General features: G+C 42.1%; 2 protein-coding genes and 1 long non-coding RNA gene across 7 annotated transcripts in view; 2 read left to right on the top strand and 1 right to left on the bottom strand.

Moving 5' to 3' along the window:
* The first annotated feature begins 1 nt into the window (after position 1).
* LOC126998596 (dolichyl-diphosphooligosaccharide--protein glycosyltransferase subunit 2-like) lies at positions 2-14,118 on the top strand. Of its 3 annotated transcripts, none has more exons than XM_050860502.1 (16): positions 2-125; positions 2,566-2,753; positions 3,191-3,313; positions 3,528-3,676; positions 4,091-4,230; positions 4,492-4,663; positions 4,777-4,846; positions 5,140-5,267; positions 5,899-6,102; positions 6,400-6,604; positions 6,751-6,921; positions 7,109-7,222; positions 7,406-7,481; positions 7,927-8,062; positions 10,259-10,353; positions 13,583-14,118. In XM_050860502.1, the coding sequence occupies exons 1-15, from the start codon at positions 116-118 to the stop codon at positions 10,329-10,331; spliced, it is 1,959 nt and encodes a 652-aa protein (XP_050716459.1). In that variant the 5' UTR covers positions 2-115; the 3' UTR covers positions 10,332-10,353; positions 13,583-14,118. The 3 variants fall into 3 exon arrangements, with proteins under 3 accessions (XP_050716459.1, XP_050716457.1, XP_050716458.1); XM_050860500.1 differs by lacking the exon at positions 2-125 and adding an exon at positions 342-613; XM_050860501.1 differs by lacking the exons at positions 2-125; positions 10,259-10,353 and adding an exon at positions 348-613.
* Positions 10,447-24,455, bottom strand: part of LOC126998599 (uncharacterized) — a 43,034-nt gene continuing 29,025 nt past the window's right edge. Inside the window, exons 5-6 of the long non-coding RNA XR_007752945.1 lie at positions 15,119-15,288; positions 10,447-11,257 (exon numbers count right to left, since the gene is read on the bottom strand). This is a non-coding gene — a long non-coding RNA (uncharacterized LOC126998599). The remainder of the gene's footprint in view (positions 11,258-15,118; positions 15,289-24,455) is intronic.
* The window catches only part of LOC126998595 (protein scarlet-like), a 13,401-nt gene continuing 6,058 nt past the window's right edge, over positions 17,113-24,455 (top strand). The window contains exons 1-9 of one of the 3 annotated variants that reach the window (XM_050860497.1): positions 17,113-17,240; positions 18,779-19,105; positions 19,283-19,451; positions 20,041-20,089; positions 20,544-20,730; positions 21,002-21,172; positions 21,871-22,109; positions 22,540-22,741; positions 24,235-24,297. In XM_050860497.1, coding sequence (XP_050716454.1) covers positions 18,899-19,105; positions 19,283-19,451; positions 20,041-20,089; positions 20,544-20,730; positions 21,002-21,172; positions 21,871-22,109; positions 22,540-22,741; positions 24,235-24,297 — 1,287 coding nt within the window. In that variant the 5' untranslated portion in view covers positions 17,113-17,240; positions 18,779-18,898. Of the gene's footprint in view, positions 17,241-17,260; positions 17,383-18,778; positions 19,106-19,282; positions 19,452-20,040; positions 20,090-20,543; positions 20,731-21,001; positions 21,173-21,870; positions 22,110-22,539; positions 22,742-24,234; positions 24,298-24,455 lie in introns of those variants that run through there. The other 2 variants (XM_050860496.1, XM_050860499.1) reach the window with 2 other exon arrangements.

Below are 24,455 nucleotides of genomic sequence, written 5' to 3'. Positions count from 1 at the left end.
AACAAAAATATATTAGTAAATAAGGGTGTAGCTGTGTAGAGTGTGAGCGGTGCCGGCGTTGTCTTAGAGGCGCGGTCCCTGCCGAGAGTGTTGACACCCGCGGGAGGACGCAGCCATGAGGAGAGGTGAGCACCGCTGGGGGAATTACAGGCCGGGACGGGCGTGGCGGGGGCCGGTGAGCCTTTGGAAAGGAACCCTGGCGTGCAAAGGGCTATGCTGTGCCCCGGCGGCCAGCGTGGGGCGGCGGACAGGCGGGCAACAGTAGTGTTTTAGGGTTTGTTTGTGCGGCGCCGGGCAGGCCGCCGCCCATTGGCCGGCCGGGCCACGCAGCGCGGCCCTGATTGGCTGGCGGCGGCGGCGGTGACGGGACGGCTCAAAGGGAGACATTGTGCCGCTGATGTGATGTGTTGTGGCTGTGTACACCGTGCACACACAACAGGGAGTCCTCAGACGCCCATCACCTTACATAGAGGGAGAGATAGGGGTAGTATGGCGCGTTGCATGGCTTGGCAGCAGGCCGGGCGGTGCAGGCAGCGGCAGGCCAGCACACCCCCAGCCCCGCGTGCAGGCCAGCAGGTGCCAACGCAGGTCACGGGCAAGCAAGGAATAATGTGTAACTGTCGTCTGATGATAGTAATTTCCACTTGACATATGGAGCAGCGCCACTCGGCCATGTTCGAGGGGTGGACGCCTTTTGCAGTATCATATTTTTCTTTAGCAATTTTGCTAACACTGAAGTTAGGTCATTTGTTGAATCCAAGAATATATTATCACTGGCAATTACTTCTTTGATAACTTCTGAAAACTCACTGGCATAATATGTAATTAGAGAAATCTACAGTATGGGTTTTTGAGCAAATTTTCAGAATAACTACATATTTAAAAATGACAGTTTAACCTTTATCCTGGTAATCCATAAGGCAGCAACCCCCCCCCTATAATGCCATTCCTGTGTGAGTGGCATGTTCATATATAGAGCCCAGACCTACATCCCCGAAGTGTCAGACTGTGTAGATAAAGGCATCAGGTAATGTTCCAGAAGTACGCCCACTGCCTACCCACAGTCAATGACAACTTACAACTGCACAGTGCAAAATGTATCATGTATTTTTCATAAACAGTTAAATCTAACCAAAGGCGCCTCAGCTGTGGTTCAAATCCTGGCTGAGGTATAATCAACCTGTCTTCCTTTGATAAAAGGGTTATTGCAAGAAGGCTGAGCACAACAAAAATCTGGGTACTGGGACAGACTAAAAACTCGGCAACTCTGAAGGGAGAGATCCAGCATAATTTACGCATGGGCAATCCTTAAGAAGTAGTCCCAAACTCATCATAAACAACTGGAGAAGAGATTAGAGGCCAGAAGCACTCTTGATGCAGTCGGACCTGCTACAGACTATCAATTGAAGCAGTAGTAAGTCAGTATCTGAGGTCCATGCTTGCCACTAACAATTGAAGCAGTAGTAAGTCAGTATCTGAGGTCCATGCTTGTCACTTACAATTGAAGCAGCTGTAAGTCAGTATCTGAGGTCCATGCTTGTCACTAACAATTGAAGCAGTAGTAAGTCAGTATCTGAGGTCCATACTTGCCACTAACAATTGAAGCAGTAAGTCCGTATCCGAAGTCCATACTTGCCACAAGTTTTACCAGTGAGGGACCACGACTTTTAACTGCCTGCCAAGGACCATCAGGAACACTAATAACTGTGTACAGAATCCTTCAATGGGAAGGTGGACCTTCTGCTGCAAGGGATCCCTGATAACCCCTATCGTACATAATACTACATATGCCCACTCCAAGGTGGACAGAGAATACCTCTCTTCCTGACCAACTGAAACATGTCAGGAGTAGAACTCAGTGTAGGGGTGGTGGACTACCATGTTGACTGTGGTTATCAAGATATCGAAACACAAGACAAGTCATGGCATTTAATAGTTTAATGGTCAAAATACAGAATTTTATTCAGAATCACACTTACTCTATGGTTGCTGAAACTTTTCTAGTAGACTTTGGTATGCAATTCGAAGTAGTAGAGATAATAGATTACTTTGTTGGAAGCTATTCATGTGTCCGCTACAATATAGCCACTCAGTCAGCCATTCACTTAAATCTGCTGACTTCCATATCTCGGTGTCTCAAAACACATAAAGTGATATAGCCCGTGAAGGTGGAAGTACACTTCCCAGTGCTATGGATTGAACTCGCAACCAGCCAGACAGGAAGCCAGCTCCCTATCTGGCCGGCGAAATAGGTACTCCACAGCTAAGTTGGATTTCTTGGGCTTTCCACGTCAGGAGGGTCTACAAAACATGCTAACGTTTGTTTTTCTTTTAATTATGTGTTAAGATACCACAACATGGTCTTTACTTATAATGAATTTGTACTACCATACCAGGGTTTGGGTGTTTCTCTATTACAGTTCTTGAATTGCTTGGGAGCAAAATAAATCCCACAATCATGTTATTTGATATTTCCAGCTGTGATTCAAATGTCTGGTCTCCCTGAAGTTGGATAATGATTGAATGACACTGTTGAAGATGATTTAATGTATTTATTTGTTTCAGGGGCACTGGTGATCCTAGCTCTGCTCGGGGTGAGCTCTGCACTTTCCCCTTCAACCTACCTGACTCCAGGGGACAAGGAGCGCCTGAAACTGGTCCTGGAGCCTGCCTGGTCCCTCTCTGACTTGGCCCAGGTCCTCTATGCTTCAGCTGGCTACAAACACCTGGGACAGCCAATTCCAAATCCTCAGGTACATCTAGAAGTTTATGTACTACTAATCAAGCGATTGAAGTATTATTTGTGTGATTATAAAAAATAAATAAGTTCATCATACATATAGCAGTAGCCAAGTGTGAGAGCAGTCTTAACTTTCTTAGCCAAATAATGTGATTAGTGGCATGGTGTTTTGTTTATCTAAAAGCTGCAGTGGAATGTGACATTCTCAGAAAAGAAGTTCAGTATGACATTTATTTAACACAAGATATTGAGAACGATACAAAGAAAGTCTTACTAAATTGAGATATTTCAATGAAATTTATTAGTTTACACTGTCTTAGAAGATGGAAGTACTCCACCGTTGCTTTTACTTAGTTCATTTATTTTGGCTGCAGGGTTCTTGCATAAGAAATTATTTATTAATTGATTGATTTTGTATATTCCTAATGTGTATGTGTATTTACATTTCAGGGAGTATGTAATTTTGTGAAGAGCTCTGTGAATGATGGGGTGACAGTAGAGACACTCTTTTTGGCCTCTTCAGCAGGCAAGGCCCTTGGCTGCCCCATTGAGGCATCAGCTGCATCCATGCAGGTCAGTTAGTTGTATTTTCATGTATTATTTGCTTTATTCTGTGGAAGTCAGGGTACTAAATGAATTTTAATAGCTTTCTTTGCATCATCTCTAACTTTTCCTTTCAAGTCTGCCTTTCCAGATGAATTCAGTAGCTATCCTTTTGAAGTCAAGATTGATGTCAAATGTAATAGTTATTAAACATTTTCTTTTTAATGTATTTACGGTTCTTCAGGCTGTGAGTGAGGCTATCCGGGAAGGAGCATCATCACAGGAGCTGTTTCATGCTGTCACTGCAGCTTCTAACTTGGGGGTGGATTTGGACACTGCCAAAGTTCTGCGTGCCACACAAATGGCTCTGAAGAAAGATGACAGTGTCCTGAGGTAAGACTTTGTACAACTAGGTTAAGGATAGATGAAAGGTAGACCCATCTTAATTATAGGAAAAAATTTATTTACAGTGAGAAGTAGTGCATGCTGCTCACCACTACCTAATCTCCATATCCTTTGATTACATTTGCCAGCTGGCCAATTGGTTGTAGTTTCCTTCATCACCTGTTTGATATTCATTACCCAAGTTTTATCGAAAGAAACTTGCACTAGTATGTAGTTAGCATTGGTATGACAAGTTTTAATACCTGAAGAATTGTAAACTAAAGCGAGTCACTCATTGCTGCCCTAGCTCCATTATACTCGTATAAAAAGGTGGTCACGAGTCCCCCTTAACAGCTCTATATCCTGCCAAAGGCCCCTCCCTCTTCTGAATTACAACTTATTCCTGTTTGCTTTTTTTTCCAGCTTAGGGTATGCCTTCCATGTGGGGGCCCAGCTCAAGGGCGAGGTGGGCAGCATCTTTGAGCGGATTGAAGATGCTGTGGTGCAGGCTGATGAAGTGGATGGTCGCATGCTCCAGTTTGAAGGAGGGCTGTCCATAACTGGTGGGTGTTGTTGTTTATTGCTGTCCATGTCAGCAGAACCAGTATTGTTTTCAGTAATGTCCTTTTCTATGTTGTCATCACACTTGCTCAAGTCTTTCAGCATTAATTGATGAAGTTTAATCTGTACATATGACCTAACATTGGAGTTTAAAGTTAATAATAGTCAAGGATACACAGGCAAATAACTTTTTTTCTAATTCTTTCTACACCCTATACTCTGTTAAATTTTCAAATAATACAAAATATACACATCTTTTACAGCTCTGGTTCTCAGTGGTGCCTACAAGCTAGCAGAAACCTCTAACAAAGCTCCTCCAGTAAAGCCTGACCAGGCTGTCAAATTTGCCAATTATCTCATGTCTCGGAAGTCGGTTCAGATGTCTAAAGGGGTGTACTACCTTTTAGAAGCTGTATCCATGTTTACCAATAACAAGTAAGTACTTTGTCACCTCTAAAACTGTAACTAAGGAAAATCCTTCATTGTAAAATGCATACTAATTTTACTACTTGTAAATTAGTTCTCATGCTATTATTTTTTGTTTCCAGGTTCCATGTGCCCGTGGCCATCACCCTGGCCAGCAATGTTGCGGTCAGTGCCGAGGCTCCACAGGTGCAGGTGAGTAAACCCTCGGACACTGATGCAATCTTTTTGTTGGGTGTATAAAGACATATGTAAAGTATAACATTAAAAAGTCAGAATTAGATTTAGATGAGATGGATGTTTAAAAATATTCATAAGAAAATTAAGTTACCAGTGGATGAATAAATTCTATGTGCAACCAGACTTTGTGTAAAAATTTCTTTATTTTAACAAGTTCCTGTGACATATAATATTAGTAGTCTTCTAAGCTAATAAATAGTGGTTCAATAACTTAGTTGCCAAGCTTTACAGTAGTCTACCTTTGACAGGTGAGGGTCACTGATCTCAAAGGCAACAGCCTGGGGTCCTTGAAGGTGACTGCCAACTCGGCCACCAGAGAGTCAGATGAGGTGGTGATCATTTCCAAGGAGACGCTCACCCCAGTTTCTTCAGCTGAGTGAGTTTTGGGTTCATACTCATGTAAACAGCCGACAGAATCAGAGTGCATAACATCACCTATATCTCATAATAAAAATGTTCTCTAGGATGTTGATTGAACTCAAAATAGGTTTCACACAAAATCTTTGTTATTTTAACAATTTAGTTTGGGCCCAAGGAGAAGCATATTATTAAATGTGTAGTCAGCCCTGTATTGACTGTAGACTGCTGTGGTGAAATCAGTGTTGATGAAACCCCATTTTAATCCATAAATTAAATGGGGTTGAATTAAATTTGCTAGAATGAAATATTTCAGTAACTTTTTATTTATTTATTTATTTATTTATTTTTTATTTTTATTTTTATTTTTTTAGCCTGTGTCCGAATATAAATATCATTCCCATAAGTCTTCAATATAGATTATGATCGTTTATGTTCGTGAATCTACAAGTAACAAGGATATCCCGTCTTGATTATAAGGGTTTTAATATGATTTTGAGTAAATTATACCAAAACATTCACTTATATATGCCTTTTTTTTCCACTAAATCTAACTAGTATTGTTGTACAGCATTGTTTCTTTTGTTTAACCAGGGAAAGTTTAAGAGAGGTGCATCAGGTACTATAAAGATTCAATTTCCATTCTTCAGGGGAGTGTACGAACTGGATGTGATGTCACGTGGCCCAGATCGAGGTTTCTATCGCCTTGTGGTGAGTGTGGATGCTCCGGACACCAGGCTGGTGGGCCACTCTGCCGCTCAGCTGACCTTCAAGGTTCTCACCGCCATTGACATTCAGGGTGTGGAGATCGGCACTGCAGATTCTGACCAATCCACTGCTCCCAACTTGAAAAAGTTAGTTTTTCTTTGTTTTCTTTCCAATTATGATTTTCCATTATATTGTTATAATTATTATTGACCAACGGTATTATCATTGTCCTGTAGGGAACTAGTAATGAGTGAAAATTATAATGATTTTTCAGAAGTTGGATGTCTAGTGATCAGGTTAACTCATTTCTTAACCTAGGGTGGACCTGATGTCTGAAGTTGTTTAAGTTTCATCTTTAAAGAAAGTATCTATAAAATGTATTTAGATTTGCCTTTTATCAATGAATATATCCAGGTAATTAACAAATACATGATCTTCATCAGAGTGGCCTACCCAAACACTCTCTCTGAAGTGTTGGTGGCCGACCAGCATCAACGGGTGATGTTACGCTTTGTTGTGCGTGACACTGCTTCAGGCCGCCCCACTGAAGTCCACCAGGCCTTTGTCAAGATCACTCACGTTGACTCTAAGCGGGAGATCATCTTTGTTGCTGAAACTGATGCCAATGATGTCTACAAGTTTGATATTGTAAGTATAGCACAAGGCTTTTTGATGGTTGTTCTGCTCATTATTCCGTAAAAATGCATGAAAATCTAGCTATATTTATTTGTACCTGCATCTGCATTACCAATTCTTTCTCTTTGTAATCTTTTTTTCTTTTCTTTTTCCTGCAGGATGTAAGCAACAGTATGAAGGAATTTGGAGGAGTCAGTGGAGTGTACTCTGTTGAACTCATCATTGGAGATGCATCCATCAGCAACCCTACCTTGTGGCATCTAACTGACCTCTCTCTCACCTTCCCTGAGGCCTCCAGCCCCACCCAGCCTCAGGATTATACCTACAAAGTAATTAGAAGAAGGAAATCATATCTGTTCAGTATATTTTCTGATAATGATAAATATCATCAGATGTTTGAGATATAAATAGATAGATATGATTCTGCTTGCTAGTGGGCTTATTTGTGTTTAGATAACTTTTTTATTTGGAAGTAACGTTCAAATGTAAAAACATTTGCTTGCATCTTGTCCACAGGTTCGGCCAGAAATCAAGCACGTCTTCCGCAGCCCAGACCAGAGACCGTCCAGTGTGGTGTCCAGCACATTCACAGTGTTGTGTGTGCTGCCTCTTCTGCTGCTGCTGATAATGGTGAATACTTTTTACTTCTTGCTGTTGTACTCATCAGCAAGCTTTAAAATATGTGATATAAAAGTTTCCTTTATGCTTTAGTATTTAATTTCATATTGCATTGAGTCCGTATTCATCTCTGAAAGTGATAACTACTTTTAAGTTTTAGAGTATGTACACATGTGTTTCACCTTAACATTGCAGTGGTACAAACTGGGTGTCAATGTGGCCAACTTTCCCATCACCCTGTCTGCCATCACATTCCATATAGGTTTGGCTGGTAAGTACTCTCAAGTGTAAAAAAAAGAATAATCTTGTCACCCTCATCACCATCTGTTCCATTTGAAATATGCTCTCAAAACAAGGAGAGAACATTCATTTGTAGAAGGTAGGATTTTTCAGCTGTGCAAACCCCTTTAAGTGACACTATATTGTCAGACACTGAATGATGTTTCATTATTATTCAAATGAACATTGTTAGAAAAACTGTGAATTGTGAATGAGGGTGAGATGGTACTGTGCATTCATAATTGTTCAAGAAAATGGTACTCTAGTTTGGTAGGAATTGCCCAGAAAAACATGTAGTCAGAAAACTATGTCTGAAATGTAAATGAACTTAAAATAACTTTCTCACCTATAATAGTTTTTCTTATTGAAGTTTAAAGGTGTTCATTTATCATGGTTTAAGCTCTATTGAACCTTACTGCTATGGTTACATTTTGCAGTTATCTTTGGATTGTTCTGCTTGTTCTGGCTTCACCTCGACATGTTCACCACCTTACGTTACCTCTTCATGATTGGCATCGTCACCTTCTTCTGCGGCAACTCAATGCTGTCTAACATCGCTGCCAAGAGGAAGGAGTAAGTATTTGGCTGGTTTTGTGTAACTTGAGTCATTCGTTAAGTCAAGTTTGGCACCATCCACATACATGTATTTCTTTGCCATTGTGTGTGTTTATTTAAAGTTGCAGTACCAGGGAAGTTAAATAAGGAATCCATTTTTCATTGCAAATGCTTTTATTGTGGATCTTTTGGTGTTGCTTGGTTAAATGCTCAAGGTAACATTTATAGTGTAGCTCTAGTCATGGTTTCCTGAAAGTAATAAAATATATATAGGGGTTAGGAATATGACTGCTTACACGGTATATCATAAAACGGTATTGAACTTGCATCAAGGAAGTCCCTGTTCATTAATTCCCTGTGAATGGTTGTGATCATGGTTGGTTTTGTCTGGTGCAGGGTGACATGCTTCTGTGTATCATTGGTTGGGCATGCCTAGTATCACATCACTGATTTTAAGTTTTGCCTAGAGTTTACTTTCACACCTTATTTATATGTATTTGTGTATAATTCAACTTCATGGTAAGGGTGCCAAACTTTATGCAATGTAAGATTTAATTCCATCAGCTGATTGAAAAGGTGATGAAAACTTGAAAAAAGTAATGTGAGATTACAGTGGGCTCTCGTATATCTCATACCACAAGTACACACACGACAAATAGCTATCCTACATTGTACATGAAAAACAAAACACTCGTTCCATGTGCTGGTCCTTTCATAGTTCAGAATTCAAAGTTATATAAATATATATGTATATATATATATATATATATATATATATATATATATATATATATATATATATATATATATATATATATATATATATATATATATAGACACACACACACACACACACACACACACACAATGATGTAAGCATAGTATACTGCTTTTGGTACTGTAACCACACAGCATCAGCTTTTCATCAGTCACTTATGGATGGCTGGAGGCAAAGAGATGGTTGTACTGCTTGCCATGGCCACTATTCCAATCCATCTCTTAAGCTCCTTACATAATAGTTAGCAGGATTCCCTGTAGTTTTAGCTGGACATGTTCTTTCCTGAATCTAGTGGGTAAGAAGAGCTTTCCACAGTTCTGGAGGGACTGCTAGTTAATGATTATCAGAGCTGGGCACTGCAAATGCAAACCACAGCATCAGTTCATTTATTATATTTAGGATGATCCTTTTTGTATCAAGGGGTTGAAAATCATCTCTAGTTACTCATTCACTACAGTTATATTTTATTTATTCTGGCTAACAGTAGGTGATTTTATGAGGTTGCCAGAAAAAAAGTAAATATAAATAATCAAAATGATTTTTAATGCCTTTATTAGAAAACTTGTCCTGAAGTTGAAAAATTCTAATGGTATCCAGAATCATATTAAACTGTCCACCCATCACTGCTCTCTGCCATACCTCCCACCCCCATATTCCCAAACTTATATCTTTTAAGTGTTTTAATTTGTCACTTTATCTGTTCCCCCTGCCAAGGCTAACACTGTCATACTCTCTGCCCTAACTCTGTATAGGCTACTGTACTTACAACATTAAGCCAGAGATATACACTTCCATTCCTATGATATGAAAGGGTTTCTAACCTTATTTATACCACACAAATCCGTATAAGCAGGAACTGAAATATACAAGGGCCCACTGTACTCTTGCTTTTTTTTATCAACATCAATTTGAATAAAACTTTCTTTTCACTAACAGAAACCTGGTTAAACTAATGTAAATATTATAGATTTCAAAGCAATATATGAATAGTATTTTGTTACACAAGTACCTATATATATAATAAGTTGTATGTGCTTGCTGTTCCCCAATAATTAGTAGATACATTTACTTCAGTTTTTGCAAATTTTCATAATTTCTTTTTCCCCAAGCACACAAGATGTACAACTGCCTACTTTCATTCTAGAACAATTTATTGCAAATTTCAATGGCAAATATGCATGTTTTCACTAAACATGAAATAGCCACTGTCAGAAGATACTTCTATTCATGCAGTTGTGCACAATACTTTTCACTAGTTCTTCAGATTCATGTCAATGTATTGAGAATGAATGCAGTTGGTTGTACTTCTTGCCAATATACTGTCTGAAGTGTTCCTATGAGTCTGCAGGACATTTTTTTCCTATTAAGGTGACAGTAACAGATATTCATTTTATGTATGACTTAAAGTAACAGTTAGCTTCTCTGGGTGCCGGCAGACAGGAGGTGAAGATGGTGTATGGGCCATACTACAATAGGTCTTACAGATTTTCCCAGCCGCAGCAGAAATAACTTGGATTGAGTGTGGTGGAAGGTATTCCATATCTTGCTAAATGGCTTTTCTTGTCTATTTGCACTTCTGCATGATACTTCGTTATTAATGTTATCGTTGTTTGTTTTTGTACTCTGTATACTGTGTTAGTTGATTCAATCATTTTGGCTTTGCCTGCTGTGTTAAAACGTCAGTAACTTCTCTTTAACTGTAAAGTGTGCATTCATAAAAGATGTACAAAGAGTAAATTCAGTAACAGTTTCGCAGCTATAAGGAGTTTTTTCCACATTGCATGCTTGTTTGTAAAATGTCCCTAACACTTGTTGCTTTTATTTGACACCAAATTGCATGTGAGGCACTTATGTTCTGTATATTGACTATATGCTTGACAGGAGGTCATGAAAAATAATGTTTTGAAAATCAGTAAACTTATATTTGTACCATAAAAACATGCACATTGTCATTTTCCATCTTAATACATACCTTGTTAAAGTACTTTACCCTTCTTACAGCACCATTATCAGTTTCCTATATAGTCTGTCCTTCATAATGAAGGCACTTGTTTGCTTGGTCCATCTGACTGCCTCCCTGCTGCTCTTCTTGTAGATGTGACTGTAAAGTTACATAATAAAAATTATCATTGTCATGATGGGAGCTTTTATAGTAAATTGGGGAAGGCTAAGTACTGTCAGTTGGATTGGGTATTTATTAAAGTTGCCTTGCTAGTGCAGTTGAACTTACCCATTTCATATATTTAATTGGGGATCATTTGGATCCAAAATATAGTTGAATGTTAAAAAAAACTTGAGTAGCTGTAAATTTCCAGGACTTTTGTAACCCTTGAGGTGAGGGACTGATGTTTCATTGTAGAAGATACTGGATAAGGCAGATGAATCATGCTACCAAACTTGGTGGACTCTGTAACATCACAGAGTGCAGGACTTCCCTGAGGAATAAGAAAAATTGTTAATGATATTTCCAAAAATCTTATTAATAGTAAGATGTACCACTCACGATGGCTCCTATGGATAAGATATACAGTACCCTCTCGAGTTTCGCGCTCGCTTCATTCCGAAGGTATAGCGCAAAACTCGAGGTATTGAAAACACTGAAAAAGCACTTATCTGTTCCGACCCGTGGAGATTTTTTCCCATGTGGGCCATGGCGCCGGTAGACTATCCATGTGGGCCTGATGGTCAGCCCCGAGCCCGTCATGGCGCAGGCAGCTGTTTATAGTGGCGCCATTATAATTGGCTCATGCTGCCCCCCCAGATGAAGCCTTACGGTTGGCTGAGCTCTGAAAACACGCTTGCGATTCGCTGGGAGTCCGGTTACGTCATCGCCGGCGCTCGCCCGGTCGGCGACCTGTGACCTTGGCTCTGAGCAGTGAGCAGGGCATCTCATGTGCAGGATGAAACCTGAGTCACATTACTTAACCTGAAGAAGTGAAAGCAAAACTATAGTCAGATTGCCCAAGTCTGAGGTGTGCATTTTTGTGCTCTTGTAACTTGCTGTCACACGTCACATCTGATTGCATGGTGATTATATGATAGCCTACAGTCGTCAGCATCAATAATATGCAGCCAACTATCAAATATCAATTATAGTCAATTTTCAATTTAAAAATTATTGTACCATCACAAACAGCTGCTTTGTTAAAATAAAGCCTCCTAATTTTCTCAGTGGCAGACAGCACTAAGGCTGTTTAATAGTTATAATCAGTGATCTTGTAAATTAACAAAACAGCTGTTGTGACAGTACTGATAATTTTTAACTCAAAATTGACTAGCTGATGTTTCTTGTTATTGTTGCCTGCATATCTTTGATTCTGACAACTGTTGCCTATGTGTAGGCTTTCATACATTATCCACAAAATTGGACACACCATGGGACAGCAAGTTGCCAGGGCATGATAATGCACACTTAAGACTTGGGTGAATCAATTATAGTTAGGAATAAACTCACCTTGACACCCTTTTCCTTTCTCCCATCTTTAAAATTGCTAAGAATGTTGGTCATACCAAAGGTACCCATCCTAACTTGTTGATTAAGAAATCAGAAATCTAGTCCACCAGCTCAGCTGAGCTCTCTGGACAGCATGTGCCCACTTGGTTTCAGACAGGAGAGTATCATGCCCATTAGGACAAGCATTTTGTGCATAAAGATGTAGGTGACTTCCTAAGAGGGAAGCCTCACTTGATAAATGCTTGAGAGACAGCTGCTGACTCACCAATTTACAAATAAACATTTTTACAGACAAGTTGAAGGGTGAAAAATCAATGCCAGGTGGTACAGTCTTCCATTTTACAAGAACTTGAGAGTTCTCCCATTTAGTTACTTAAAATGTATCATGGTGGTTGTTTTATGATGCTGCTCCTGATACACTAATTCTTTGTTGTCTTGGATTCCTCTTTAACATGGAAGCACTTGGGGTGTGCAGTGCCCTATGCCAGATATTTGCTTGCCATGACATTAAGCCCAGTAAACACAATGTTTGAAGCAGGCAGCATCAAAGATTCAGCAGCTTGTTACTGTGTTTCAAATTGTTTGCTTCAACCTTTATGCATATTGTACTCATTGTACTATTCTTATAATAAATTATGCATGCACCATAGCATGCTTCTAGCATAGGATAGTGTGGACACACATGCTTCTCCATGTGAGGAAAAGATAAATCTCTAGACAACAGTTAGCAGATAGTGCATCATGATCTGGCTTACAAAGCAAATCATCTTGCACTCCAGACAGCTAAGTGGGAGCACCTTATGTGATGATGCTGACAGAACTTTAGAAAACTTCCCAGGCTAGATGCCTTTGTGCTTTACTTCCATCATTAGCTTTAATTTTGCTGCTACTGGCAGCACAACATGCACACAGCAGTGCCAAGTGTCTCATACTTGAACACTGGTACATACAATACATAAACACATCTAAGAACCACCAACCACTTACTCTTCTCCCTGTGACCTACAAACTTTTAAAACTAAGATCATAACAAAATAAGAGCAATCCTAGATTCAAACCATCAACCCAACCAAGAGAACAAGTTGAATTTCGTAGTGGATACTCAACCATTGACCATTTGAAGTTTACTTCCCCATGCCAGTAACACCATAAATATTCAATAATCCATTTTCTAGGGAAAAAATTAGGTCTTATAATTTTATTTTGTGTTAAACTTTTGACTTTAGTAACAAATTATTACATTACAAGCAACCTATCTTTGTTGTTATTGAAGAAATACAATAAATTTTATTCAACCTTTTTTCAGTAATGCATGAGTGTGATGCTGGCAAGCTGTATGCTGCAAGACCTGCACAAGAATGAGTGCTGTTACTTCTGTGCCGTGTCCAAAGCAGCCACTGCACACTATTCAGATCCTTTCTGAATTTAAGTGACATGAAAATTTACAAAGTATTGTTTGTTATTATTTGGTTTCATCAAGTTTTTAAATTATATTTATTCTTATGTTTGTTAGAATATTTTCTGAATCAGAAAGATGATTTTTTTCTTTACTTTTCTTGCAAGGTGAATGACTGTACTCACAAGGTGGACTGACTGTGTGGATAAAAGAGTAACAACTGTGTATTTACCTTAGTGGAAAATGTGTAAATATTTTTTTTCAAAGGACTGTGTTGCTGTGTGAGGTGTGGATGGACATTTAAGCTTTATTTCTCGGTTGGCCAGATATAAAGCTTCATTCCACTAGTTTACAGTGTTACTCTGTATGTCAGCAAATGCTTGTTAATGCTGTGTGATTATTTGTTGTAGGGGAATGAAGAGACAAAATAAAGGAAGTAAATGATTTGTTGTTGTGTTCTTTTACCTGGAATTTTATCTTTCACCTCATCTGCTTTGTGTTGAAATTATTAGCCACACTGTATTGCAATATGAAAATGTGGTTGCTTAAGTTGATCTATGCCACAGACTATTTCTGATGATACTTAAAACTCAAAATTTTAACAGTTATGTTTACATTGCACATGACCTCAGTGCTCTTCTGTTTCACTGGCCCTCGAGCCACTGGTGGGTAAAGGGGCTATTACTCTGGGCAAATTTTCCGTGGATCTTCAGTCAAACCACGATTTCCACTAGCGTGGTTTTCTCACGGGTCCACGATCTTCCAAAGCTTCAGTAGGACGAAGAACGACGGTATTACTCACCATCATCAGCAGCAGCAATAACAAGAAACAAATGAGAACCATGCTAACAGAAATCGTGGTTTGACAAGATCCACAGGAAATTTGCCCAGCGTAATAGCCCCTTTAGAATCCACTACACTGGGACACAAATTTGTAGCTAGGCACAGTAACCACTACACATTGAAGGCACGGTGCTTGCCTCTCTCGCCTGTCACAGCTAGCAAAGGTTTGTTTGTATGAGTAACAAGCGTGGTAAAGTGGTTAGCATCACAAGCTCTGAATCGTGGGCTTGATTCGAATCCTGGCCTGGGGGGTCAGAGAGCAGCCCACCCAGCTCTTCATTCTCTCTTTTGGACTGGTCAATAAATGGATACCTACAGAAAATAGGAAGTTTACATGGAAGGAAGAGAGCTTACATAGATTCAGAATCGTCTCTCTTAAATGTTTTCTGTTTGCAACTTCTTTACTTCCTCCTCTTCATCCACAAAGTCAGCCTCATCAAGGATATTACATGTATGCTCAATTGAGGAATAAATTTGAATGCCTAAAGAGGTAGCATTCATGTTAAACCAATCCCTCTTTGAATAAAAAATGGAAAAAAAATCAAACTTTTTATACGAGTAGACAATATAAACAATGAAGCTGCATGCAGACCCAGAGCATACCTGAAAACTTGGAGCCTGGTCACCTTACTGCACCATGAAGAGCCTCATCTTGCCCTTCTGTGTGCCGTGCCGCAGCCCCAGGCCTTGAGGGTGGGATGGTGGAGGCAGTGAAGGGGTCCAGGTGGCCGGCACTCCCTGACGTCCATAAGGTTCAGCACCGGCACCGCACCCTTCATGGGGGAGGATACAAGGTTCACTACTAGGCTGGAGGTGTGAATGTTTAAAAAGTAGAGTTCATAAAGGAGTGAAAGCAAAGAAATGGAGAAGTATTGAGGAAACTAATCAAACTACGTAAGAAAAAAAACACTAAAGGAAAGAGAGAGAGAGAGAGAGAGAGAGAGAGAGAGAGAGAGAGAGAGAGAGAGAGAGAGAGAGAGAGAGAGAGAGAGAGAGAGAGAGAGAGAGAGAGAAATGGTAAAGTTCATAAAGGAGTGAAAGCAAACATATATGGAGAAGTATTGAGGAAACCAATCAAACTACGTAAAAAAAAAAAACACAGTAAAGGAAAGAGAGAGAGAGAGAGAGAGAGAGAGAGAGAGAACAATACAACAATCGGATGAACGAATCACGTGCCAACAAAAGTGTAAGAACGTCTGACCGAACATGGCCCCCGCGGCTCATGGGTGCAGGGAACGTGACGGTTTGCTGCGGGCGAGACTCAGCTACCGCCGCGCCCGATTTACTCATACCTCGGCTACATTCTGTTTGTTAATGTTCTTCTGTTAATTTTTCTTTTCATTTCTTTGTCTCTGTATCTGTCTGTCTGTCTGTACGTTTGTCTGTCAGTCTGTCTATGTAATTACAATGCGGTATACGAGTCTCGTCTAAACGTTCACATTTGTGTTTTTCGTGTTCCTGTAGTTCCCAGTTTTGATGTGAACTTTCCACTTGCCTCAGTTTCATCTCATCATCTGCTGAACGGCCTTTCCTTGGACCTTTCAACATTATTTTTGCCTGCGCTACTTTTTCGTCCATCTTTTGTTCTTCCTCCTACATACAAATACGTCTTGACAATTCCCATTCCTCCTATTTACCGAGTATCGTGGTTACTCATTTTGTTTCTCTTTTCCAACTAGTTTTTCTTAAATACTATAGTTATTCCTAGAACTGAGCCCTTGCTTTTTATTTGGACACTTCTCTCAATATACTTTACTGATGTATAAGCAATTTCCACTTATCTCCCCCATACGACACGACGGGAACAAACAGTGATTAAGAACTGTTGCTTTTGGCGCGGCGCTTGAGAAAGCCGCGCTACGCAATGTGATTCTCTGTTTTCCAGAAGGCCGCCATCCCTGCCTCATTTGTATTCTTATCTTTAGTTTGATGAGGAATTGCTTTCAACCAGTTGTCTTTATATATATTTTTTTTTTCGTCTTATTTTGCTGTAGCTTCCTCTAGGATGATTTCCGTCAATGTGAGCACGATAGCTGAACAATAATTTTTTTTCCTTTCATCTTAGACCTACTTGTAAATTCTTCTTTCATATGACTCGGCTCACTAGTCTCGCTAAAAATAAAAATAAATTAATACATATTCATCAATTTCATTTTTAATTCCATTATTCCTCCACTAAAGAGGATAAAAAATGAGCTCCGGGGGGCAGCATGAGCCAAGACGCCACTTCCAGCCATCATGTCCCATCAAGAAAGCCTACCGGTGCCATAGGCTGAACATGAAAAAAAATATGTATGTGTGTGTGTGTGTGTGTGTGTGTGTGTGTGTGTGTGTGTGTGTGTCCATGTCGCGGCAACACACCCTTTCGCCATATCCGACGTCATAAAAAAATAGTTACCTCCATCTATCTTGGTTCAGTCTTAGGAGGCGACATAGATATGCATTAATGCACTGCGTATTCGAGTATCGCAGAATCATTAACATAATGTTGTAGTTCCTAATAAAACACAGGACCCTCAGTAAAGTAAATGAAATATTGTAAGGCAACGAGTCTCTCTCTCTCTCTCTCTCTCTCTCCGAGCACCAATCAGGGCTGAGACGGATGACACCGGAGCCGGCCACTGGACGAGCGCGTCTTCCATGACGCAACACCACTAAGGATTCACTCCCCGCCTCTCGCTGACCTGCTACTCTGCCTGTCTCCCGCTCCTTCCCCTCCCTGACGGTGAGTTAGTCAGTCCGTGAGGCATAAGCGCGCATCATAGCGACAACGGTCACTGCGTGGTGACTAACTCTTGGTGTGTGTTTCAGTGTGACCGGGCAAACTGTGCACCTCACGTAGTGGTCAAGAGCGCTGTGACCCAAGTGTACACACTGTTTGTGTTTGTGTGTTCTTTTCATGTTTAGTCTACACGCTGTGCTCTGGCCCGTGAACATAAACTATGTGATTTCCGTGTGCTCACGCTGTGTGCCGTGAACTATGTGCACACGCTGTGTATGCTGTGACCCCTGAGGACACGCTGTGTGCTGTGACCAGTGAATGTTCATGCTTTGTGTGCGGTGACCTGAATGCACATGCTGTGAATACTGTGACTTGTGCAGACGCTGTGTATCAGACCAGCAGACGCGCCTATGCTATGACCCGTGTGGACAAATTGTTCAACCGTATGTGGATAATGTGGGATGTGACCCGTGTGTACACACTGTGCTGTGACCCGTGTGTACACACTGTGCTGTGACCCGTGTGTACACACTGTGCTGTGGCCCGTGTGTACACACTGTGCTGTGACCCGTGTGTACACACTGTGCTGTGACCCGTGTGTACACGCTGTGCAGCAAGTACCGAGTGCTGCGGCCAGCAAATACACAGGGATACAATTTAAGAGTCTACATGGGACCCGTGAGCCAGCGCAGGGCAGCGCTTGACAGCCCACCAGGCACAGCTTGCTATTATGGAGACATTATTACTCTTGTGAAGCGGAGCTGCGAGACATAAATAATTTAAGTTTCTCTAAATGATCACTCATCTGCAATGGACTCGAGCATTTTCTCTACAGCTGGAGACTAATAAAAGGGAGATAAATACCTTATCAGGTAGCGGGACAATATTACTTATTTCCCTCATTGTAAGGGATCAATATACTTGTTATTGGCCAAAGGCAAACACACGCAAACACACTGTCTGGGTCTGGCACCTTTAATTTCTTGATCTTTCCAGTTTCCAACACAAGTCTTTCCAGACACGCTAACAACGCCTAATTCGATATTTTCCTCATGACTTATCTGCCCCTCCAAAGCAGGTATTCCTAAAGCCGCGCCCCAATACCATTTGGAGCCCTGGGGCGGGGTCATGGGAGTGTCCCCCAAAGGTATCTTAAAAATACATGATAAATATCATGCACTGTTTGTATATAAAAGGATGATGACTGATTCATTTTCAATAAGAAAAAAATGGTAAAGAATTCAGCTGCTTCTTCGCAGTTATTCTCTTTTCTACGGGATACTGAAGATTAAAAGTCGGTGTTAGTAAGTTAATGCTGAGGAGGAGTATCAGGTTGACTTGTGGGTGCTGGGGCGAGAAAAAAAGCCCTGCTAAAGAGTCATCACAGAACGGTAGCACTCACTGAGTGTGTGTCATTGTGACCGCGTGCACACGAATACGACGGAGAAGTGACGTTTATTGTGTATGTGTGGGTTGGTGGTTGTGCTTGGACCGCAGGACACACAAAGGCCGCCTATATCGTCTCTTGGTGCCTTCCGCAGGTGTGGCGCGGCGTGTTGCCCCGGGTCAGCGGCAGCAGCGGTAGGAGGAGGCATTAACAACGGTGGCTGCAGCAGCAGCAGCAGCAGGGCATCGCAGTAGGAGGCAGCGGCAGCGGCAACATGAGTGACATCGAGAGCGAGAGCGGCGAGGCCCGGCGGCGTCTGCGGTCACTGGCGCGGGATCAGTTCGTGCTGACGGGCAACCCCAACCTGCTGGGGCTGCCATACTACACCCACCTGGACGGCCTGGCGGGGCGCGACGACGACAACGAGTCACTGCTAGACTCGGCACAGTTCCTCGGCCACTACGATGACTCCGACACCGGGGTACGTGTGTGTGTGTGTGTGTGTGTGTGTGTGTGTGTGTGTGTGTGTGTGTGTGTGTGTGTGCTTGCATACGCACAACAATACATGTAAGAATACTATTTCTCCTTCCCTCTCGGTGCATTCCGTTGCTAACCTTTCTCCCTCACCCCCCTTCACTCCCTACCCTCCGCAACACAGTCCGGGTCGGAGCTCACGCGTCGCGCCCCGTCCCGCTACGGCACCTGGAAGTCTGTGGAGGACGGCATCACGCTAACCTGGCGGGACATGAGCGTGTACGTGCCGCAGAAGAAGACGTGGTACAAGGCGTCGGGGGGACACAAACCCTTCAAGCTGGTGCTCAACTCAGGCACGTCGCTGGGCAGGGAGGAAGGGAGGGTATCAGTCAGAGAGGCAGAGAGGAAGTAGGTTGAGAGTGTGAGGGAAGAAGACAAGAAAAGAAAGACTAACAGTGAGGCTGCAAGAGACATAATGAGGCAGGAAGGGAGGTATGAAGGGCAGGGAAGGATGCAGGATGACTGTGTGAGGAAGACAAGGAAAGGAAGACAAAATAGAGGCTGGAGGAGACAGATGAGGAAGTAGGGGAAAACAGACAAGGAAAGGAGGGAAGAAGAGACAGGGAGGAGAGGAGATACATAAACGGAGGGACAGGGAGATGAAGAAAGACAGACAAGGACGTAAGGAGAGACAGACAAGGGAGGAAGGGAGGGAGAGAGACAGAAGGAGACAGGGTGGCAGATAGGCAGACAGGGAGACAGAGAGGTTAATAGGGAGAGGGAGACAGGTAGAAAGAGATGCAATGTTAAGGGAGAGACAATAAAGGAGAGAAAATTGTTATAACTACAGAAGAAAGGAGATGAACGTGAGAATGTATATAGAAAAAAAAAAAAAAGAGGAGGAGGAGGAGGAAGTATAATAAACGTTTTTCTTCGTTACAGTGTCCGGTGCGGTTCGTCCAGGTAGTCTAGTGGCCCTAATGGGTGCCAGGTGAGTGTACACAGGCCCAGTCAGTCAGTCAGTCAGTCAGTTAGCATATCAACCAGTCCAATCTCATTTAGTCAGTCATTCATCCGTTGTCAGTTAATTCAAATAGTTCATCACTCAGTTAGCCAATGCAATTATAGTCGGAAAATCAATCTAACCAGTGAGTTAGTCAGTCAGTCAATCAGTCCACCAGTGAGACAATCAATTCAATCTGTAAATTAAAGCAATCTGTCAGTCAGTCAACTCATGCCAGTCAGTCAGTCAGTCACTTCAATAGATCAGTCAGTCAGTTCAATGGGACAGTCAGTCAGTCAATCAGTCAGTCACTCAACTCAATAGGTCAGTCAGTGAGTCAGTTCAATAAGTCAGCCAGTCAGTCACTCCAACATGTCAGTCAGTTAGTATAGCCAGTTAGTCAGTCAATCCAGTCATGCACTCAGTCACTTTTGTTCCTCAGCGGGGCGGGCAAGTCCACCCTGATGAACGCGCTGGCGCACCGCACGCCGGGCGAGGTCATGGTGGACGGAGACATACTGGTGAACGGCCACCGCGCCAACAGGAGCATGAACGCCCTCTCCGGCTACGTTCACCAGGATGACCTCTTCGTGGCCTCTCTCACCGTGAAGGAACACCTCACGTTCATGGTGTGTATGGGGGGGGGAGGTTCTGGGAGGGGTAGGGGGAGGGTAAGGGGGAAGGTGAGGGAGGGTGTATGTAGGGGGGTTGGGGTATAAAGTGAGTGGGGGGGACTGTGTGTGTGTGTGTGTGTGTGTGTGTATGTAAGGGTACTTAATCACGCAACAAGAAGTAAATAAATAAATGTAAGCGATCATATTTCCTTCCCAAATCTGTTCTTGTATCTCTTTGCGTAACAAAATTAACACTCGCATTCTTTGACCTCTTTCCCCCCCTCAGGCGCGGCTTCGCATGGACGTCCGCACCACCGCCAACGAGCGACGGGGGCGGGTACACGAGCTGCTGAAGGAGTTGGGTCTGACGAAGGTGCAGCACTCACGCATCGGGGCGCCAGGCCTGGAAAAGTCCCTCTCTGGCGGCGAAAGAAAGAGACTGGCCTTTGCTACCGAGGTGAGGCGCGGGGAGGGAGGGAGGGAGAAAACGCAAGATTGTATGAGGGAAGAAAGCAAGCAATGGAGGAACGGAAGAGCCAGGGAGGAAGGACCAGAAGGAAGGAGGGACGTAGGGACAAAATGAAAGAGTGTACATGTATGTAGGATAAGGGGAAGGAGGGATGAAGTAGAGACTGAAGGAGGTTGGGAGAAAGGGAGAGAGGTAACAAGACGGAGGCAGCGGAAAGAACGGAGGAGTATGTGGGAGGTACGTAGGCAAGGGATGAATGAGAGGAGGGATGTAGGGAGAAAGATTGAAGGGGTGGATGGGGCGAAAGAGTGATTCAGTCAGTCAGTCGATCAATAACTCATTCACTCACATGCCTATTTATTTCATTCGTAAATATCTCCATCGCTCTATTAATTAACCTGTCTAGGACCTTATTAATCTGTCCATATGTATCTTCTCTTCTCTTGTGTTCCTCCCTTCCCTCTATCCTCCCTATCCGCTTATTTATCGCTTTATTTATCCTGCCTATCCATGCTATATCAGTTTAACGTATAGTGTATGTGTGTTTCTTTGCTAAGGCGACTCTATGTATGCCATTGTATATGTGTGTGTGCGTATGTGTGCCTACCTTCTTGTCTGTCTCTTTTCATGCCCCTTACTGTTTCTCCCTACCAAGGCTATCTTATCCGTCTCCTTCGCATTCATAGATCCTGACTGACCCGCCGCTCCTGTTCTGCGACGAGCCAACGACCGGCCTGGATTCGTTCAACGCGCGAAAGCTGGTTAAGATGATGAAGGAGATGGCAGCGCGCGGCAAGACCATCCTCTGCACCATCCACCAGCCCTCCACCGAAGTGTTCCTCATGTTCGACAAGCTCATGCTGCTCGCGGAGGGTCGCCTGGCTTACATCGGCTCGTCTAATGGCGCTCTGGAGTTCCTTGACGGGTAGGTAATATATATGAAGAGAAGGATAGATAGATAGATAGGTAAACAGGTAGATAAGTATACAGTGTTTGTGTGTGTGTGTGCAGCCCTTATGTGTGTCTTGTGCAAAACTGTAAGAGATAAAAAGATAGGTAGATAGAGACGAATAGATAAATATATAGGTAGTTATAGGTAGAAAGAGTATATGTGTGTGTTTAGATAGATAAGGAGGTACATAGATATACAGAGTGTGTGTGTATCCCTGTGTAAAGCTGTAAGAGATAGATAGGTAGAGATTAATAGATAAATAGATAGGTAGTTATACTTAGAGAGAGTGTGTGAGTGTGTGTTTAGCATCCTTTCCTTCCCTCATTCTCTATATCAACGCCATTTCCTCCCTCCCTACAACCCTCTCCACCTCGTCCTCCTCCTCCACCTTGTCCCTCCATAGGCTAGGCCACAAGTGCCCGTCCACCTTCAACCCGGCGGACTTCTACATCCACACGTTGGCGGTGCAGCCGGGACACGAACTGCGGTCACGCGAGAGGATCAAGCGCATCTGTGACAACTTCGCCGTCTCCCCCTACGCTAAGGACGTGGAGCTCATCATCCAGCACCAGGACAACAAGTTCCAGCAGTACGCGGACATGCAGGTATACAATTATTATTTATTTCCCTTACATTTTATATCATCCTAGTTTACGATACACGAAGTTTGTGAACGGAAGCTGATTTAGTATTACCGTAAGAGCTGCCGAATATCAAATGGGATGTGTTAGTGTGTAGTATTAGTATTAGTATGTATTAGTGACGTATTAGTATGTAGTATGTAGGTATTAGTTAAGTGACGATGATTGGCGAGGAACGAAGTATGTTTAAGAGCGAGTCTGAGGGTATAGCAAAGTAGGAACGTGAGTATATTTAATCGATTCTGTCTCTTGACTTTCGTGAATTAAAAAAGACAGAATAAGAAAGAAAGAAGGAAAGAAAGAATGAATGAAAGAATGAGAAAAAAGGAAAGAGAAAAAAGAAAGGACGAGTCTGAGGGTATAGCAAAGCAGGAACGTGAGTATATTTAATCGATTCTGTCTCTTGACTTTCGTGAATTAAAAAAGACAGAATAAGAAAGAAGGAAGGAAAGAAAGAATGAATGAAAGAATGAGAAAAAAAGAAAGAAAAAAGAAAGGACGAGTCTGAGGGTATAGCAAAGCAGGAACGTGAGTATATGTAATCGATTCTGTCTTTCTTTTTCTCTTTCTTTCTCATTCTTTCATTCATTCTTTCTTTCTTTCCTTCTTTCTTTTTCTTTCTTTAATTCACGAAAATCAAGGGAATAACAAGGGTAGAATTCTTTTTTTTTAACGAGAACGTACATGTGGCATCGATAACATTAGTGAAAGTCAACGAAAGATACACACTAAAGATAATTCAAGTGTAGGCTTCAACATCTACGTACCTATAGGCTATAGCGCAGTTTTTTTTTTTTTTTTTTACAGCAATTGAGATAGCTCAAGGGCACAAAATAAGTAAACAGTAACAAAAAAAAGCCCGCTACTCGCTGGACCCAAAAATAATAGAAAGAGGTGGCCGAAAGATAAGTCAGTTTCGGGAGGAGAGGTGTCCTGATACCCTCCTCTTGAAAGAGTTCAAGTCGTAGGCAGGAGGAAATACAGATGAAGGAAGATTGTTCCAGAGTTTACCAGCGTGAGGGATGAAAGAGTGAAGATGCTGGTTAACTCTTGCATAAGGGGTTTGGACAGTATAGGGATGAGCATGAGTAGAAAGTCGTGTGCAGCGGGGCCGCGGGAGGGGGGGAGGCATGCAGTTAGCAAGTTCAGAAGAGCAGTCAGCGTGGAAATATCGATAGAAGATAGAAAGAGAGGCAACATTGCGGCGGAATTTAAGAGGTAGAAGAAGTGGATGTTAAGATGTTATATGAGGATGTTGCAGTCAATTTTATAGTTTATAGGGGCAGTGTTTAGCCGGCTTTTTCCTCTCTTTTTTTTATATACACCTGAGCTGCTTCGTTTACTGTAAAAAAAAAAATTATCATAAGGTCCCTTGGTCGATATAGTGTTCTTGATTATATGGGCGATTGCAGTGTTCGAGTATGCTAAAATAAAACAAGTTAATTTCCCCTTTTCAGAAGTCATATGATGGAGCGTACAACTGCGCGGCCAGCAGCAGCACCAACAGCAGCAGCAGCACGGTGAGTAACGCCCCCTCACTCACTTACTCACTCATCTACTCGCTTCCTTATTTGGTTGCTCATTGTATTCCTCGCCCATTCGTTCACTTTTCAGCTCACGAACCTCAGTTTTCTAATTCACCATGGTAACTAATTGATCCTATTCTCACATACGTACT

Source organism: Eriocheir sinensis, chromosome 14 (assembly GCF_024679095.1).
Source record: "Eriocheir sinensis breed Jianghai 21 chromosome 14, ASM2467909v1, whole genome shotgun sequence".
In the NCBI taxonomy this organism is placed as follows: Eukaryota; Metazoa; Arthropoda; class Malacostraca; order Decapoda; family Varunidae; genus Eriocheir; species Eriocheir sinensis.
The sequence above is the reverse complement of the archived record's forward strand: the minus strand, read 5'-3'. Positions and strand labels throughout refer to the sequence as shown.